We start from the raw sequence: 20427 nt of genomic DNA, 5'->3' as shown, positions 1-20427 counted from the left end.
TATAAAAATCCAACAGTCCGTTTTTTCATAAAAATAAAATCTACAAAAAATAATTTGGTAAAAATTGATACGAGTACATATATACAAACTTTTAAGCAAGACAAATCGATAGACAGGATGGGAAGTTATCAGTATGGGTCGCATCCCAAGTTTGTAAAGAAAAACATTTTCATACTTTATATTCCTTAAATCAATTCATTAGAATTACAATTACTTATTTTTTTTAATGTAAAATCTTAAAAAGTTTCTCCAATCGGCTTCACAGTAATCTCATGAATTTGAACATGTGGGGGAGTAGAAATGACAAACATAACAGCTTGTGATATATCTTCAGGATTTAGATAGATTCCAATTGTATCGTAAACTTCCTTGGGGGCAAGTTCTGTCCGAACAAGACCTGGACTGACGCTCTATATAACACAAAGAGAAAGAACAAATTTTATATTAAACGATCACACTTTACCAAAAAAAAAAAGGAACACTAACAGTTGTCTTGATTTTGGTTCCCAAATCCCTTAATTCACACCGAATTGTCTCATTGATTGCAGTCACACAAAACTTCGATGGCGGATACATATTGAAGCTAGTACCAGGTTGGACATTAGGAATACAATGTCCAGCAATACTATTGATATGAACAATATGTCCATCGAACTTCCTTGCTTGCATACTCTTCACGGCTGCTTGAGTACAGTAAACTAAACCCTTGACATTTGTATGCAAAATTTTGTCCATCCATGCTGCTTCCATTGTAACAAGATTTCCACCACCACGTCCACTGACACCAGCATTGTTGACCAGGATATCAGTACCGCCGAGAGTTTTCTCAATCCAATTGAAGGCTGTCTTGACATCTGCCTCGCTGGTAACATCACACTTGTGGGTAAAGTACCGCTTTTGTTGGTCTGCTGGAAGTTTGGAGCGGTTTTCATTTAAACGTTCTAACCGACGACCCAGTGCTACAACACGAAGTCCTGCGGCAGCTAGATCCTTGGCAATGACTTCGCCAATTCCACTACTAGCACCGGTTACTACAGCTACTTTATTCTGCCAACGTTCCATTATTACGGAGTTATGCCAAACAAATGGTTTAGAAGTTAGGCCTAGCGTCGTTTTATACCTACAAACGTTGATTCTGTAATGCCCCTAAACAAATATTGATAATATTTTGTGTGATATCAAATCTTATCTTCTATTGGAGATTAGGTTTTGCTTCCTTTTTGTTTTAGTACTTCTGCATTATTATTATATTCTAAACAGAATTACACAACACCTTGAAAACTATCAAGTTCATATCGAAGATTGATGTTTTGAGTGCGTTACAGAAACGCAAGTCATATGTGTAGTTTAGTGTTCACTGCTGTGGGGCTTAAGTGATAATAAAAAGGGGAACTATCTAATTGGCATTTTGTATGCTTTTTAATTTTGTTCAAACATTTGATTTTTTTAGTATATCCCAACAAGTTTGCAGCTTTTCAAGCTTTTAATAAACAATGTAAAAACTTTGTTTTTTAAAATAAAAAATAGGGCGAAGTTGGGTAGGTAAGTTCCAATGAAAAAAAGAATTGTGCCCAAATTTGTAAAAGATTATTTTTTTAATTTTGATGCGGGATGTTTAGAAATACGTATATTTTTCAATCTTTAAATATATTTATACACTATTTTTTTAAAACACTCTTATGAAACAATGGGTCCCGGTCGTCATTTTATTTTATATGTTTTTTCCCGTTTCTAGAAGTTTAAAATTTCTTATTTTTACAACATTTAAAATCTGGAACTAAGGCGCTTGAATTAAAGACAAATATTTTCAAAGAAAAAATGTTTGATTATTTAAAAACCCTTTTAACTTTTGTGTTCTTCATAATTTTTAAAAAAGTTTACTTAAAGCATTTTTGCACTTGAAGAAATAAAATTTAACGGACATAAGTCACTTTACCTGAAGAAATATTAAGTTTCCGTAGGAAGGTATTGTAATCGGTCCGATTTTACGAATTTTGACATTTTTGAAATTTAACTAAAATATATATACATATAAGATTTTAAGAAAGATGTCTGTTTGTGCGTCCGTATGTTTAAGAAAGATTCAGAAAGGACCTTCAAAAATTAAGTAGGTTGTTTTTATACTATAGTAATTTGAAAAAAAGTTTAACATTTGATTGATCCCAAATATATCGAACCAGTCACGTAAGGGACTTCAATTTAATTTTATAATATAAATTGTGATTTTTAAACTTTTCTTTAAATTTTGAGCTAAATTCAATACTTTTTAACTTCCCATATATTAAGTTATTGTAATGGGTCCGATTTGTCAAATTAAAAATGTTGACATTTCTCGACGTTTCAAGGTCCCTAGAGTAGAAATACATTTTTTTTAGAAAGATGTCTGTGCGTGCGTGTGTACGTACCTTCGTACGTCCGTACGTTCGCGACGTTATTTTCGTCCTCCATAGTTTAAGAACCAGAAGAGATATCGACTTCAAATAAATTTTGTTATACAGATAATAAGGCAGAAAGATGCAGAAAGGGCTCACAAGAAAATTGCGTGGGTGGTTTTTTACCATAGCAGTTTGAAAAAAAGCTGAACATTTTGGTTAAACCTAAATATCTTACGAACCAAAAACGCTAGAGACTTGAATTAAATTTTATATAATATATTGTAACGTAATACCAAACAAGTATATTTTTTGAAAAAAATCAATATAACGGTTTTTTATAAATCAATAAAACTGAAAAAAAATTTGTCACCTCCAACATTTTACGACTGAAATATGATTTCATCTCTAAAACAATTTTGTGCAACGAAGAATTATGTTTTTGACATCTGATTATATTTTGAGAAAAATCTAATTGACAGTTTTCTTACAAAAAATAAAAACCTAAAAAAAAAATGTACAAAAGTTGGTAAAAATTGATTTTCGACTCAAATATCTATTCAAAACTTTGAGATATTGGCTTTAATTTACTTTTATCTTTCAAAAAATATTGTTGTCAACATTTAGTTTAAGTTTGAAAAAAATCGAATTGACAGTTTTTTTTACAAAAAAAAAAATAAAAACCGAAAAAAAATTAACAAAAGTTGGCAAAAAATTATTTTCGACTCAAATATCTTTTAAAAACTTTGAGATAATAGCTTGTAACTAATTTTTTCTTATAAGAAATATTGTTGTTGACAGTTTTTTTACAAAAAATAAAAACCTAAAAAAAATGTATATAAGTTGGTAAAAATTGATTTTCGGCTCAAATATCTCTTCAAAAATTTGAAATATTGGCTTCAAACTAATTTTATCTTATAAGAAATATTGTTTTCGACGTTTGATAAAATTTTTAAAAAATACGAATTGACAGTTTTTTTTACAAAAAAATAAAACTTAAAATAAAAACAATACTAAAACCTGGTAAAAATTTACTTTCGGCTCAAATCGCTTTTCACAAACTAAAAATATTGGTTTCAAACTTATTTTATTTCACAGAAAATATAGTTTTCAATATTCAGTAATTTTTATATAAAAATCCAACAGTCCGTTGTCTCATAAAAAATAAAATCTACAAAAAATAGTAACCAAATTTGGTAAAAATTGATACGAGTACATATATACAAACTTTTAAGCAAGACAAATCGACAGACGGGATGGGAAGTTATCAGTGTGGGTCGCATCCCAGCTTCTTTTTTTTATAAAAAATCAGGATCTTTAAAAAATACTACGCAAAATTGTTAAAAACTGATATTCTACTCTAATATTTCGAAATAGGTGAAGGTATTGATTTCAAAATTGTTCCGTTCTATTAAAACGTTACGTAGTTGATGGAAGATAATGTTTTAAAAAATCCAATGTGTTTTTTATTAAGAAACATAAACTTAATAAAAATTATTTTTTCATATGCAAAATATTTTCTCTAACTTTTAGTTAATTTTATTCAGAAAATCCATCAAAAACTTATTTTATATTCAGTAATGAAGCTTATTTCAGGTTAAAAGGCGTTGTCAATAAGCAAAATGGCAGTATTTTGAGTGAAGACAATTATGAAACTTTTAACGAATCACCATCATACAAGCGCTCACTCTGGTTTTCAAAATATAATCAACTAAACACAGGATTTGGGTCGTGCAGCCCATTTAACCATCAATTTATTTTGCAAAATCAACTTGGTGACAATTTTATTTCAAGAAGTGATCCTGTAAACTGGCGCCTTTGTCGTTCGACGATCTAAGTGTGGCTTAACGCCTTTCAATTCATGATAACAATCTTGCAACTGTTCAAGTATTGAAGCCATCATTGATGCCAGACGGCCAAAATTATTTAAGAAAGGTAGTGAAAAACTGGAGTTATCGAAAGAACCATAGAAAAAATATTTTATATCAAATTGTTAAAATAAATAAACATAATTATGAAAAGAAATTAAACAATACAACACGCAAAAGATATTAAAAAAAAAATTCTGAAATTTTATTGTTTCAACAACAAAATAAAATTACAAAAAGCTTTTAAATAAGTTCACCAACTGGTTTCACAATGATTTCATGAATTTGGACATGTGGTGGCGTTGAAATAGCAAACATCACAGCTTGTGAAACATCTTCAGGTTGTAAATATGCTGCTATTCCTTCAAAAACGTTGGCTACAGCCATTTCTGTTTGAACTACCCCTGGACTTATGCTCTTTAAAAAAAAAAACATATATTTTATAATTTGTTTCTTAAATAAGAAACATTTCAATTTTAACACAAACCGTTGTCTTAATTTTAGGTCCCAAACTATTAAGTTCCTTGCGTAATACTTCATTGACTGCAGTTACTGCAAATTTAGTTGGTGTGTAGATATTGGTGCTAAATGAAAGATCAGGTACTCTATGTCCATGGATGCTGTTAATATGAACTATATGTCCATTAAATTCACGCTTCTTCATACTCTTATAAGCCGCTTGAGTGCAATAAATAAGACCTCGTAGATTTGTATTTATAACTTCATCGATCACTTTAGGGTCCATTTCAACAAGGTTTCCGTTCTTTAAAATCCCAGCATTATTCACGAGGATATCTGTACCACCAAATGTTGTTTCTATCCATTCAAATGTAGAAATAACTTCATCTAGATTTGATATATCACATTTTTGAGGGAAATATAATTCCTGATGCGATTTTGATAAATCTAATTTATTTTTCTCTAAGCGTTCTAAACGACGACCTAGAGCGATAACTTTAACTCCTGCTGCAACTAAATCCTTGGCAATAGCTTCACCAATTCCACTGCTAGCTCCGGTTACTACTGCGACACGATTTAACCAACGTTCCATAGTAAAAGATCAATTTTAACTAACTGAAATTCGTGAGATTCATTAGAAGAAAGACCCAGAATAATATTTATTAAAAACAAAAAAATAAAAGTTGAAAGTGAAAAACAAGAACAAAATTCTATTGTATCAAATTATATATCTAATTATTATTTCAAAGTCGTCTGCAGACGATTGTGCCAAACAAAATACAAAATAAGCTCATTTCAAAAGTGTATATTTAGTTTCTCACTCGAAGTTATTTAATGGACTTAAAAAGTTTCAGTCACAGATCATTTTAATCATTGTATTTTTAAACGATTGTAATCTATTATTCCGAATTATTTAACGGGAATCAATTAATTACAATCGTTTTAGGCTTCATGTATTCGTATTCACTTGTAGCCATTCATTATTTTTTACTTTCGAAAAGTGTGTTGGTGTTTTTCCATTATATCAAGTTTTTCAATAAGAGCGCTACAAAAGTTTTTTTTAAATAAAACAAACCGGTTTTGAATATCAATGAAATTCTTTATTCCTGTGAAAGTACGTTCGATGCCATTATGTATGTATAGCCACCACGGACACGCTTGCAAAAGTCCAGATGCTGAACTCAATTTTCGGAGGTTCGGCCGATACTGCTGCAATTTCATATTCGATATTGGTACGAAGTTCACCAATCGCCGCAGGCTTGTTGGCTTAGACCATATAGTTAACGTGGCCCAACAGGAAATAGTCGAACGGCTGCGTCAAATCGCACGACCGAAGCGGCCAAGCGATTGAACCATTTCGTTAGGTAATACTTTCTCTAAACTTGGTTTCCGATAAATTGATTGTGACATTTTCTGTGTGGCTATAGCGCCGTCCTGTTGTAACCACATGTCCTCCAAGTCCATATCATCCAATTGGGTCCAAAAATATTCTGTTATCATTGAACGGAATCGGTAGTGATGAACAATAACGTCTTGTTCATCACGGAATACGTACGGATGTGTACGACGAAGGTGTGGATTGCTGCCTGACTAAAAAACCGAATCATTTTCAAGTTGTTACTTAGCCCAATTCACGAACATACGACGCTTCTGGTGGTCAAGCGGCTTCAGTTCTTGTATCAATTTAATCTTGTAAAAATTAGGACAAGAACTTTTCGCAAACTTCTCCACAACGTTTTCACAGAGATGCCCAACCCTTGAGAACGGCGTTTGAGAGACACATTTTGGCTTTCTGCAACAGAAGCCTCAGCAGCAGCAATATTCTCGACACAACATACACTTTTTTGTCTCACTGGGACGGAATTATATTGTACTGTGTCTGTAGATTGAAAATTATCCACTAAACGCTCAATCGTTGATCTGTTAGGACGATTATGACGACCATAAATTGGACGTAGAGCTTTTAACGGTGAGACCAGGGACTCCGAATTTCGGTTGTAAATTTTATTAATTTCGACCCGTAGTTGGGTCGCATATCTTTCCATCATGCTATGGAAAACTTTACTGAAGAGAAATGTCAAGAGAACATCGTGTGCTGTCCCAGTGTCCCTGTCGCTCTACTTTTGAATCGTCCCTGTTAAAAAATCCTGTACATTACGCCAAATAGAATATTGTTTAGTAGAAAAAATAATGAATTTGACTAAATATTCAAAGAAGCTTGAAACCAAATCATCTGATCTTTATTCGAATATTTAGCAAGTAACGGATTATCCATTTTGCGATTTCAAAAATAATTTGTTAAACAATTATTTTTGCCAGTTAAAAGTCTGACATTTTCGAAAATGGATCGCTTTACAATCATTGTTAAAATCTGCTACAAAAACTTACTACAGTCACGTATCGGCTTTGAAGGGAGATTATGGTTTACATATTAGCAAAATTGTGAAGAAATTTGAAGAGACTGGATTAGTTATACATGTTATAAAATATGTTATAATAATTATTAGTTAAATATGTCGATTGTAAGGCCTGTGTTGTGCATCATTGTTTCGCTCGTACCACTGAAAGTATCGGTGCTGTAAGTGAAAGTGTACACGAAGACCCGAATGTAGCGATTCCTCCTTGTTTTCAGGAATTAGGACTGTCTACCAGCACACATTATGGCGTATTTCGCATTTTGGTCTGCAACTACATTCATTTAAGGCCAGCTGACCATTCACAACGTCGTAGATACGTCGAAGGGTACTTGAACAACAGGCGGTGGGCGGCTATTTTTTACCTCGATGGGTGCATGAACAACAGGAGGTAGACGGCTATTTTTCGAACAACGTTTTCTTCAGCGACGAAGCACATTTCTCACTATTGGCATTTGTGTTTCTGAGAATCCTCAAGTAATTGAAGAGAGGCTTTAACGTCATACCTGTCACCGTCAATTCGGAGCCTTATGGTCATAATATGATAACCGACTTTTTGGTGCTTCTGTTGAAGAATACGATTTGGAGAATATGTGTTTTCAACAAGACGGTGCCACATGCCATACATCACGGACTTTATTGCAAGAGACATTTCCTGATTGAATAACTTCTAATCAAAGTGATTTCAACAGGCCATTCATTTGATTTGACACCAATGGACATTTTTTGTGGGGTTACACGAAAGACCGTGTTTATGCAAATAAACCTTTAACTCTTGAGCACTTTAAAACCAACATTGTTCAAGTTATATCTGAGATACCGACCAATATGTTTCTCTAGAGAATCTATGTTTCACAACAATTCACGTAGTGGTCATTTTATTAATTTAGTGTTTCAACGTTTAAACTTTAGAACAAAAAAGAAATATCATTAACAAAAATATTTTATATGTGTTTTATTTACGCGTACTTTTATATTAAAAAAATTAAAAACATTTGTATTTGTTTACATATTTCAAATAAAATAAAAAAAAATTTGTTTGCCTTTCACGCCCACGTTTATGTTTAAATAAACGCTAAAATAATTCGTTTAAGAAAACATCCCACTTCTCTCATTAGATTAGGTATTCTGATATTGATTAGAAATTCATAAGAACCAAACAATGTATAAGCCACACGTACGCTCTTTTGAAAAGTAATTTATATGCCAAAAGCATACATAATGAGAAACTTAAAATAAATACAAATTTTGTTTTCTTATTTTGTATTTCCTTGAAAATAAAACAAATTTAATCTTGAATAAGAAAAAGAATGTAGTTTTTCAAATGTTCCAAAAAATATTGATTCAAGTTAAATTTGTAAATACACCTGTTTTAAATGCTCAAGCTTTATGGCTATTGTCAAAATACAAGGTTATAATATTTACATGAAGTTTTGCGTCATAGGAACAATATGGCAAGTGCATGTATTACATTCGTCGGAATCGAGAATTTAATCAAACATGACATTAAATTGGTAAAGAAGTTTGAAAAATTAGTGCCGCGATTCCGTCTGTCTTTTTGCCTGTCTGTCCTCGCCCCTACAGCCTAATCCACTGCTTTGAATTAGTTTAAACTTGAGTATTAGGGTTTTAAGCGAATTTGCCTCATAATTTTTTTTTTTCATTTTTAAGATCAAAAATGACAGCAGTCCTAAGTGCACATTTCTTAGGACAAAAATCGAAAATTCAATTTCCCTGAAAAATGTCACGATGCATTTTATTAAAATTTCCCTAACAGTTTTGTTCTCATCTTGGTTTCTTTCAATATAAGAAAATATATTATTCCCTTAAGATAAATAATTTTATCAGGAAAAAATATGTGATGATCACAAATGTCACATTTTGTCTTAACTTAGTATATACAATATACATACTTACCAAAAATAGTTTAAAGAAAAAATTGAAAACATTTTCTGTACATAAAATCCGCTTAATTGCGCCTTCAGTTCAAAAATTTCCCATACACAAACAATATTATTTATAAATAATAACAAAATTGAGAAATGTTTCTAAATTTATTTTATTGTAACCTTTAACAAATGAAAGATATCAAAAAATAATAACATAAAGTAAAATAGTATTCCTTTAAACAAAACAAAAAACAAACTTTAATCAATTAACAAAGTATACTGTTTTCAAGAATACTGCTTTCATAATTATTTTAGTTCAATTGCATACTGTAGGCTATACGACGCAAACAAAATAGTTATACTCGGATTCTAAAAAGTAATTCCGATACGCTTCTTAATTTAACGTATTTAATATTCAAACCTTTGACACTTATTGTTATTAAGTTAATGCATGTACTCGTATTTTGTAAAAAAGGAACAGGTATTGTCGGGATTTTAATTAATAGGGATTTTGAACAAGCGGGATTTTAAAAAATCGGTGTTTTAGAAACAAGGTTTTACAATTTTTTTCGGGATTTCTTAAAAGTGGAATTTTAGTAAGCGGGATTCCGCTACGCTCCAATTTTTAAATCTTAAAAAAAAGGAAACAGACTCTTTGGATACATAAGCTAGTTCGTGCGATCCAGTTGTGCATTTTATTTTGACATGAGATTTAATATAAGTTTGTACATTTTCCAAGCTTTTATTTTTTCTTATTGCTTATCAATTATTTGAAATTTATTTATCATTCCATTTTTTCTGTTCAAGCGTAACATCTAGAAGCAATATTAGAATAATCGGAATTTTCGATATTACCATTTTTAAGAGACCACTATAGCTTCTAAACGTTCATTCGTAGGAAAAGCCCTGAAATTAAATTACATGTTTTAATATCATAGAATATCATATCATTCTTTATTCACCTCTGAAAAGTGGTAAACTAAAAACCGTAATTAACAATTTAAAACCACATGGTACTATTGAGAAATTTGCTTTAGAGTGATTTTCTCAACGCTTGATAATATTATATCTTTATTTACACAGAATTTTTTAAAATAAAATAAATATATCAGCATTTATAAAATTAAGTAAGTGAACCAACATAAACGACAAAATTTTCCATCATTACAATAACTTAATAAAAAAAAAGAGGCCGTGATGCGACCCACACTTATAACTTTAGCTCCTATATTTCAATTGGTCTTGCTTAAAACTTTAACAAAATATTCATTGTGAAGTCAATATTTTTCTTCGTTTCTTAATACTTGAGTCGAAAACCATTTCTTATCAGTTTTTTGTTGTTTTTGATGGTTTTCGTGTTTTTTTAAAAAAGATCTCAGTTGAATTTTTCTTAGAAATTAAATATAAATTACCAACAACATTTTGTATTTCTTATACAAATACACATTGGATTTTTGTAAGGAAATTTAACACAGAATGAACAAACATATCACCTCACAATTTGTTATATAAAATTTAATTCAATTCGCTAGCGTAATTGGTTCGTGAGATACTAAGCAAATGGTAAAAAACACCCCTTTTATTTTTTAGAGAGTCCTTTCTTCATCTTTCTGCATTATTATCTGAATATACAAATTTATTTGAAGTTGATATCTCTCCAAACAACTTTTATCTAGGCTTGAAACGTGGAGAAATGTGAAAATTTTCAATTCGACAAATCAGACTTATTACAAAAACTTCCTATGGGAAGTTAAAAATATCCTCTTTAAATTCATACAATCCAATTTTTCTGAAAAAAACCTTTAAAATTGTTAAAAATCCGAGATAGGACAAAAACCGTTTTTTCAAAATAGCCAACACATGTTTTTATGTCAAAAAAATAGTAGTTTTTTTTTTAGTTTATCGTGATCAAGCGTCAAAGGCTTTTCACAAATTCCCAGGTGATTATCTGTTTATAAATAAATCATTTTTTCTAATGAGTAGTAGAGTACTGTATCAATGAAGTTAATATTAAAGTAAAATATGACAAGAAAATTAAAATGAAAAATGTATATAACACAGAAGAATTTACAGGAATCTTTTCTGTTTTTAATTAAGCTTCATTACTTTAATCAGATATCTATACATACCACAAATCAATCTAATTAAATAAGTATATCTATAATAATAATATTAACAAGATTTTTCAACTTTATCAGAAAATTCCTAAACAATATGTACATTTTTCTAAAAATCCACTTACTTTTAAATAAGGAAAGGACTAGTTTTTTTTCAATAAAAAAATAAGTATGTTCCACTGTGCTGCGCAGTGCAAAAGTTGTTACCAATCACTAAATTCGCTTCAAGAAAATCGAAACAAATATTTCGTTCTCTAATTTAAATTGAAGCTTATTACAAAAATTAATTCTGAAAGGAAGATGAATTTTGTTCGGAGTGACAAATTTCATGTTCGTTATATAAAATATTTAAATTTAAGACAGTATCTTCTTCCGCTAACAAAAACCAAAGGGTTCAGATTTTTTAAGGCTTAAGATCAATTAATGGAACAGGTTTTATAATTTTAAAAGTTTATTTCTTCTTCCAAAACCTTGTTTTGGAACCGTGTATGCTACTTCATTTTTTATATCATAAATTTAATAAAATCGCAAAATTAGTTTATTTTTAATTTTGTGACGAAATTTCAGGTAATAAGATTAAAATTATTGAAATTAAATTGAGAAAACATGGATCCATAAGGATATCGCAAAAAATCATTATAACCCAGGTGGCTGTATTTTTTGTTATTTAAATAAAATGTAGGCATTTATATTCAATGAACCAACATTTTAATAAAAAGAGGACAGAATCAGTTTTTATTTTGTTTGTTGATCATGGAGCGTTGGTCAAATCGAGTCGCAGTTGTTACCGGAGCAAGTAGTGGAATTGGTGAAGCCATTGCCAAAGACTTGGCCTTGGCTGGAGTTAAAGTTGTTGCTCTGGGTCGACGATTGGAGCGTCTTGAAAAAAATCACTCAAAACTTCCCGATGAAGCTCAGAAGTTATTCTACCCCCGCAAGTGTGATGTTACCAGTATAGACGATGTTCGAGCCACATTCGAGTGGATAGAAGAAACTCTTGGAGGAACTGATATTTTAGTGAACAATGCTGGAATTCGTAAAAGTGGAGATCTTATGGAAATGGATCTCGATGATATCGATGCGGTTATCAATACAAATTTAAGAGGACTTATTTATTGCACCCAGGCGGCTTTTCGAAGTATGAAAGCTCGGAATTTCGATGGACACATAGTGCATATAAATAGTATAAATGGACATGTTGTTCCTAATCGAGGACCAGGTCAAAGTTCAAATGTTTATACACCAACAAAGTTTTCTGTAACTGCAGCAACTGAAGTAATGAGAAAGGAAATGATAAATTTGCAAACTAAAATTAAGGTCACTGTAAGTTTTTCTACGAAATAGTTTTTTGAAAATATTTTTTAAATTGTTATTTTTTGTCGAAGAGTATAAGTCCTGGATTAGTTCGAACAGAAATTGTTGCCGATGAAATATTCGATAAGATTGGATGTTATTTGAAACCAGAAGATATTTCACAAGCTGTATTATTTGCTATCGCCACACCACCGCATGTACAAATTCATGAAATGATTGTAAGATCAGTTGGTGAATTTTTATAAATAAATAAAGTAAATTAGTTGCAATGAAATTGAGATTCAACTCGGAAGAAATTAATTTTTGAGAGGAAATTAAATAATTTTTCATTTATAACACAGGCGTCAAATGAAGTAAGATAAGGAAGATATTTGTAAACATTCAATATTAAAATATTAAGAAGACATTTTTTTTTTAATTTGGTTTAAGAAAATTGATCCTGAATGTAAATGTGAAGAAAATATTGATGCAGGCATTAAAAGGATTTCCTATCGTGTTTAGAAGATGTTTCATTGATGATTTTTGTGGCTAGTGTAAACGTCTGCTGATGATTAATTAATGAGCCCATTTGAGAGTTGGGTTAGAATAAGTGGATTCATTATTTAGATTAACGGACTTGAGGAATAAAGTAACATTTTTGATAAAAGAAGAATATTGTTTTTTTTTTAATAAAATAGAATTAACGACTACCACAATTTTGATTTAAGTAATTAATGAAATAGATCTTCTTTTGTTCTTCTGTCAATTATTAAAAGGATGCTTGTTAGAATATGTATCTTAGTGACATTAGGGTATTAAGAAAGTCTTAAAAAATTCGACTTCTAAGACCATTTTCTATTTTAAATGTAAAATGCATTTTTTTTAGTGATGAACTCATTCATTTTCATATTTGATTAAACAATTTGCGATTGAGTACACTTAATTATTTTACAGTCTCAAACAAAACTAAACTATTATTATCAGTGAATAAATGCAAAAAACATAACATAACCATAATACTATAATTACTTTAAACAAACGAGATAAAACTACAACAATAATTTCTTCTCCACTTTAAGTTAAAAAATATCAAACACTTCAATTAAAGTTGTAAATATTTAAATAATGTAGAATTTGAGCTTTGAAAAGAATAATAAAACAATTGACACAAAAATTCAAACATTATAGAAAAAATAACTTTTCTTAAATTATTTTATTATTCTAAATGATTTTCAAACAAGTTTATATAAATGCTAATATTTTTATATGGTTTCCAATAAAAGGTTTCATTTTAAATAGGCCGCTTTTTAAGCTGTTTTTCAAACTGTCATTTGACAAGTAAAACTTATTATTATCATTAAACAACAATAAAAATTGTTTAATTGAACTACAAAATTGGTTAGCTTTTTGAAAAGTTTCCTGCTCATATTATTTTTCTCGAAGACGTGATCACAACTGCCTACTGGGAAGTTTTGATTTCTTTGTGTTACGTGAAAGATATAAGTTTATACCATTTTTCCACAATCAATATAAGACCTTAAAGAGAGAATAACTGGAGTATGGCCTGAATATAAATTAAATATATATGATTTATTAAAATCGACACTTAAAATAAATAAAAATAAATTAGGTGGCGCAACAGTCCCTAGAGAATCAGGGCCTAGTGGCTTACAACTCTCAACCGTTCCTGTGTGCTAGTAATGTTGTCAGGAATGGAGGGGACCTACAGTTTATGTGCTGAATCCGAACGGACAATTTGAGAAAGCACTTTTTCATGACAAGAATTACTCTTGGAGAATTAGTCAATATCTCGCAAGATGCAGTACCCGTGAATTAAACTTTAGATGGCACAGTCAGGGATCGAACCCAAGACCTCTTGCATGACAGTTCAACGACGCACTAGCCATCATGCCACGGGTACTACTTAAATTGACACTTATTTGCTTTAAATACCTTTAGCTTCAAAAAAGTCAATTAAGTCTGGTATTTTCTTAAAACCAGATGGCCAATATGTTTCCGAACTAGAGTTATAATATTTGAACTTATTTATTTATTTATTTATTTATGTATCATCTACAAGCAGACTTACAGCTAACAGATTATGGTAGAAATAGATATTAATATATGAATATAACATTACTAAAAAGTAAATATAAATAAAAGACTAGCCTTAGAGGAATCTCTCGAAGAACTTAAATCAATTAATTGACAAACTTCATTGAACTGTTTTAAAGCCCTAGAATTGCTTCATTACTACCATAGCAGGTCCGATGGTATCGTACAAAAAGCAAATGCCTTAAGCAAAGTTATCTTGATGGTGCATAGATGGGTATTAAAGAAAGCAAAGAAGGGCATCTAATATGAAAGCATAACACGTCCCTCACCTCACAAGCATTATATCATGAATGTTTCGTCTCGATTCCAGGGACTTAATTCGTAGCAATAGGCATCTGGCTCTTTAATCAGGGAAAAAACTCCATTCCATTTATAAAAATATTAATTTTGTAAAACGCCTTTGAACTTTTAGGATGCGATTAGAAAAGGTCTTAAAGGTCGGATTCTATATAACATCTGCGTATTCAAGTATTGATCTTGATTGACAAGGGATGTATAAAGTGATAATAATGCGTAGGGGTCACAAAAATCAACGCAATTTTGTTTGATAAAACCAACAAGTGAATTAGCTCTACCACCTATATAGTCAACATGACATTTAAAAGAAAAAGTTGAATCAAGAATTATACCAAGATATTTGATATTTTCTACACGGGAGAGTGTGTTAAACTCGATCAAGTATTTCATATGAATGTTTGATTTAAAAAATGAAATAACATTACATTTTTTTATATATAACTTTAAACTATTTGAATTACACCATTCAACCACCCAATTTATATCGGATTGAACACGCTAGCAGTCATCAGCTTCGGCATATAGGAGACACTGGGAGTGATTTATGGCTAACGTAATGTCATTGATAAAAATATTAAAAAGAAAAGAACCCAAATGACTGCCCTGCGGGACACCAGAAGTACATTCTATAGACCTCGATAGGAAGTTATCAATGACAACTTTTTGAGACCTACCTATGAGGTATGACGAAATCCAACTGAGAAACTTAGAGTGAAATCCAAATATCTCAAGTTTACGTAGCAGTGTGTGATGGCTAACAGAATCAAAAGCTTTGCTAAATCTGTATATACAGCATCTACCTGACTCAATGCCTTAATAGAATTAATTACGTATGTTGAAAAAAGAGCCATATTTGTAGTGGTTGATTGCCTAGATATAAATCCGTGTTGAAATTCAGATATGGATTCTTTCGGTAAAAATTTAGTTTTATTTTTTATTAAACTCTCGAACAACTTGGAAATGGCTGAAAGCTTTGAAATACCCCTATAATTTTCTACTAAGTGAATTAGCATAAGGTAAGATATTTTCGACGTATCAATAAAAATTCCTTCTGATAGGGACTTATTAAAAATACAAAGCAGAGGATAGCAAATTGATGAGGCACAATATTTGAGAAATATAGCGGGTAAACCGTCGAATCCACCATTTAATTTTGATTTAAGGGATGTAAGTCCTGAAAGAACATCATAACTACTTAACTGTAATGCATCAATATCAACCTTACTTGGTATATTGAGCATACAGGGAAGATTATTCATAGTTTATACTAGGAGTTGAGTATACTGATTGGAAGAAATTAGCAAAGAATTTGAGTATTGAAGTAATATTTGAAGCTTTTACTTGTGGCCTTCTTGATACAGCCGTTTCCACTTTTTCGTTATCAGTCTAGATCCCTGTTGGTTCTATTTAGAGCTAACAATGAAGTCAAGCCGACGCCAATAACAATGGTAAATATTTGAGTTTTTCGTAGACTTTTTCATTTCAGAGCGCAAAAACTTTAATTTTTACCATTATACTTCATGTTGCAACTACAATGTTTTCATTAGTAAGTTACCAACAGCATCAATATCTTATAAACTGATATCGTAAATATCAATCATGGCGCAACCTTTTTCAAAACATTGGCAGTGAAAAGACTCATCAAAATAATAGAACCAAGAACACTTATGCTAAAGAATCAGATTGGACTAAAAAATAAACGTTCCACGATAGACCAAGCGCATTCATGGATGTGGTGGAAAAAGTGTTTTAAGATGTTCCTCAAGTCTTTGTCAAGGTTTGACACTTAGAAAATGACCTTCCCAGGTAGTACGACGAAATACTAAAGTCTTGTATTACGAACCGAATCTATAGAGTACAGTACGAACAAAATTATTGTGGAATTATTGCGGTGTACCGCAAGGAAGTATCCTAGAACCAACCTTGTATTTTACACAAGGGATTTTAAAATAGATACCAACACTATCGTGGCCCTCTTTGGTGATGATACTACATTTATTGTGTTAGATAAATTCATTACAAAGACTTTACAAACATATTAAAAATGTAGTCTATAAAGTAACTGATTGGAGGCACAAATTGCTTACCAAACGAACATATGAACTTTACAAACAAAAGCATAAACAATGTTTCAATTTCTTTAAAACCCGTGCTGAACTCATCCAACAATTTCAAAACAAAGTTCTTTGTGGAATAATAAATGCCCCTTAGTATATTTATAAGAAAAAGCAATCTAAATTCTAAATTGTGATTTTCAAATTGTAATATTTACAGAAGTGATCAGAAAAAAACGCTGTGTCACCTAATCAGTGACTGCAAAGTTATACTAACTCCGAAATAGAGCACGTTTCAAATTTACGAGTCAATGTTCGGAGATAGAAAAAACCAACCTCCTGGAGTTGTACCTTTAAAATATATGGTAAAGTATTATAATTATATGCTTCATTTATAGTGATCCACCCATCTTTCAAAATTCAATCAAGGTTAACAGATGGTTCTAGTGCGGTAAACGTCCCAAACTATATCGATACCAATTCTTACCAAGTGTTTTTTGATGCCTTTTAAACTTTTTAGTGTTTGGTTATTTGGCTTGAGCACAAAAGACCTTACATTTTGAAGCATGAGACCGAATAAACGAATTATTTCTGAAGATTATAGTTATACTATAGGGTATTATGGTCAAGAAATTCTTTAAGTAATATTCATAAAACATCAAATTTAAGAAAATAGAATTTGGTAATACATTAGTTTTAAATAAGCGGATTAGCCAAAATAAATCTTTAAAAAAATATTCATAAAAGTCCTAAGACCGCATATGTATTAAAAGAACTTTGGTTAACGAATTGCATTTTTAATTGAAATTTGTAGATAGTTCTTAGTCCTCTATTTCCTGACCTTTGCTCATTGGACATAAAATTTCTATAGATATAAGCTTAACAATCTTTTTTTTCACTTAGAAATTATTTAATCTTCATTTTTTTTAACAAAACGCATAGATAAGAAAATCTAAAACGATTCACCAACTGGCTTCACAATCATCTCATGAATTTGTACATGTGGTGGTGTTGAAATAGCAAACATCACAGCCTGTGATATATCTTCTGGTTTCAAATAGCAACCAACTGCATCAAATAATTCATCCGGAATTATTTCAGTTTTAACTAATCCAGGACTTATACTCTTTGAGAAAATAATAAATACGTTAAATAATTTTTAATTCAATAATATTACGATTCGAAAACTTACTGTGACTTTAATTTTTGTCAGCATATTACTGAATTCCTTTCGCATTACTTCAGTTGTTGCAGTCACAGCATATTTTGTTGGAGTATAGACATTTGTGCTTATTCCGGGAAGAATCTCCGGGACTTTATGTCCGTTGATACTATTTATATGGATAATGTGTCCATCAAAGTTGCGAGCTTTCATGCTCCGGAAAGCCCCTTGAGTGCAATAAATTAAACCTCTTAAATTAGTATTGATAACCGTATCAATATCATCAAGATCCATTTCTACGATATTGCCTGGTTTATGTAATCCAGCATTGTTCACAAGAATATCAGTTCCTCCAAGATTTTCTTCTATCCACTCGAATGTGGCTCGAATATCATCTTTGTTGGTAACATCACACTTGCGGGGGTAGAATAACTTCTTAGCTTCATCGGGTAGTTCTGAGTGGTTTTTTTCAAGACGCTCCAATCGTCGACCCAGTGCAACTACTTTGACTCCCGCCAATACCAAATCTTTGGCAATGGCTTCACCAATTCCACTACTTGCTCCGGTAACAACTGCGACACGATTTACCCAACGTTCCATGGTGATGGTTAAGTTTAAACTGAAACTAACTTATGAAGCCAAATTTTTGCTACAAGTTTGTCCGCATATTGTGTTAAAAGTTAAAAGCTCAAAATTTGATAATGTTATTTATCAATTTATTATTTATGACTTTGTAGTCAAGCATCTATCTAAAGGTACGCAGAATGAGTATACGTAATCTTATCGTGAAGATATAAATTATTTCAGGTGTTTGTACCATAAGAACTCTCAGTATTTGTTCAATATTATTAGCTCCATCAGCTGGAGACGGGCACGCCGCCGCCGCCGTGACGCCGTCGTTGGAGAGAATACCAACTAAGTTTGGCATTTCAAGAGATTGGTAAGCTTTTGCTGATACATTTTACTATGTTAAAGATCTTACATGAAACATTTAAAACATAAAATTTGAGCTTTGAAGCTTCCACAAGTTCATTTGACAATAATCTAGTTTTGTACCAATATTTATCTAATCACGTAAAGCAAGCAAATTTTTTTAGAAATAATAAAACAAATTTAAGATTAGGCTAAGTGAGGCATTAGTGGCTGTTGAGTGGAAAAATAACAACATAAGCCAGTTCTTGGTCAGTTGTGATGCAACATTCAATATAGGAAAACTAATCAATATTTCCCTACACCGGCTCTGAAGACGACGGCACTGTGTTCGAGCTTTAAACATCGTAGAAAAGTTGATATCTCACTGTTTTTTGTTTATAATTGAGTTTCCTCAAACATTTAATCACATTTTATTTTCTAAATTAATACAAAATCCAGTTTTTAGTATTCTTTACAAAGGTCAGTAATTATTTTCATTAGAACTTCTCTCCAACTGGTTTCACTGTGATTTCATGAATCTGTACATGCGGTGGAGTTGATATCGCGAACATCACAGCTTGAGATATATCTTCTGGATTCAAGGAAATGCCAACGGCGTCAAGTGTTTCCTCAGGAAGAATTTCCGTCCTAACAAGTCCCGGACTGACACTCTAGATTTATTGAAACGAAAACAAGAGCATTTATAAATTATTTGTGTATACAATATTTTCTCACTCACTGTTGTCTTGATCTTTGTCCCAAAATCATTGAATTCCCGTCGAAGGGTTTCATTGATAGCAGTCACTGCGAATTTTGTCGGTGGATAAATATTGAAACTGCTACCAGGTTCGGTGTAGGGAACACTGTGTCCAGCAATACTATTTATATGAACAATATGACCATTGAAATTTCTCCCCTTCATACTCCTGAAGGCAGCTTGGGTGCAATAGACCAATCCCTTGATATTTGTACTGATAACTTCATCTAAAAATGTGCTATCCATGTCGACAAGATTACCCGGACGAACTATTCCAGCATTATTGACCAGAATATCCGTACCGCCAAGGGTTTTCTCGATCCATTCGAAAGTTTGTTTAACATCTTCCTCATTGGAAACATCACATTTTCGAGGGAAGTAACGTTTCTGCAGATCAGCTGAGAGTTTGGAGCGATTTTTATCGAGACGTTCTTGTCGACGTCCTAATGCAACAACTCGAAGACCTGCTGTGACTAAGTCCTTGGCAATTGCTTCTCCAATTCCACTACTGGCTCCGGTAACTACCGCGACACGATTTGACCAACGTTCCATAATGACGCTTTGATTGTAACTTAGAAGTGATCTTGGGTGTCAAGAGGATTTTATAAAGTCAGAAGCTATTAACTTGTTTGTTTGTTTGTTTTAATGCGAGAGCACAAAAGTGAGTTGTCATTATTTCCATGGCAAATTAATTCATATCTAGAATTATTTTTTAACG

General features: G+C 31.4%; 5 protein-coding genes across 5 annotated transcripts; 1 reads left to right on the top strand and 4 right to left on the bottom strand.

Moving 5' to 3' along the window:
• Positions 1 to 148: 148 nt before the first annotated feature.
• On the bottom strand, positions 149 to 1104 carry LOC129947028 (farnesol dehydrogenase-like). Its single transcript, XM_056057436.1, has 2 exons — positions 487 to 1104; positions 149 to 410 (listed from the first exon to the last, which is right to left on the bottom strand). The coding sequence occupies exons 1-2, from the start codon at positions 1060 to 1062 to the stop codon at positions 237 to 239; spliced, it is 750 nt and encodes a 249-aa protein (XP_055913411.1). The 5' UTR covers positions 1063 to 1104; the 3' UTR covers positions 149 to 236.
• Positions 1105 to 4421: 3317 nt separating this feature from the next.
• Positions 4422 to 5315, bottom strand: LOC129947767 (farnesol dehydrogenase-like). Its single transcript, XM_056058449.1, has 2 exons — positions 4728 to 5315; positions 4422 to 4657 (listed from the first exon to the last, which is right to left on the bottom strand). The coding sequence occupies exons 1-2, from the start codon at positions 5289 to 5291 to the stop codon at positions 4484 to 4486; spliced, it is 738 nt and encodes a 245-aa protein (XP_055914424.1). The 5' UTR covers positions 5292 to 5315; the 3' UTR covers positions 4422 to 4483.
• A 6542-nt stretch (positions 5316 to 11857) lies between these two features.
• LOC129948208 (farnesol dehydrogenase-like) lies at positions 11858 to 12691 on the top strand. The gene is made up of 2 exons (XM_056059108.1): positions 11858 to 12442; positions 12505 to 12691. The coding sequence occupies exons 1-2, from the start codon at positions 11873 to 11875 to the stop codon at positions 12676 to 12678; spliced, it is 744 nt and encodes a 247-aa protein (XP_055915083.1). The 5' UTR covers positions 11858 to 11872; the 3' UTR covers positions 12679 to 12691.
• Positions 12692 to 17766: 5075 nt separating this feature from the next.
• LOC129946739 (farnesol dehydrogenase-like) lies at positions 17767 to 19231 on the bottom strand. Its single transcript, XM_056057044.1, has 2 exons — positions 18071 to 19231; positions 17767 to 18004 (listed from the first exon to the last, which is right to left on the bottom strand). Exons 1-2 carry the CDS (start codon positions 18638 to 18640, stop codon positions 17831 to 17833), a joined length of 744 nt encoding a protein of 247 aa, XP_055913019.1. The 5' UTR covers positions 18641 to 19231; the 3' UTR covers positions 17767 to 17830.
• Positions 19232 to 19367: 136 nt separating this feature from the next.
• LOC129946738 (farnesol dehydrogenase-like) lies at positions 19368 to 20291 on the bottom strand. Its single transcript, XM_056057042.1, has 2 exons — positions 19692 to 20291; positions 19368 to 19623 (listed from the first exon to the last, which is right to left on the bottom strand). The coding sequence occupies exons 1-2, from the start codon at positions 20259 to 20261 to the stop codon at positions 19450 to 19452; spliced, it is 744 nt and encodes a 247-aa protein (XP_055913017.1). The 5' UTR covers positions 20262 to 20291; the 3' UTR covers positions 19368 to 19449.
• Positions 20292 to 20427: the final 136 nt, after the last annotated feature.

This window comes from Eupeodes corollae, chromosome 2 (genome assembly GCF_945859685.1).
Source record: "Eupeodes corollae chromosome 2, idEupCoro1.1, whole genome shotgun sequence".
Taxonomy (NCBI): Eukaryota; Metazoa; Arthropoda; class Insecta; order Diptera; family Syrphidae; genus Eupeodes; species Eupeodes corollae.
The sequence above is the reverse complement of the archived record's forward strand: the minus strand, read 5'-3'. Positions and strand labels throughout refer to the sequence as shown.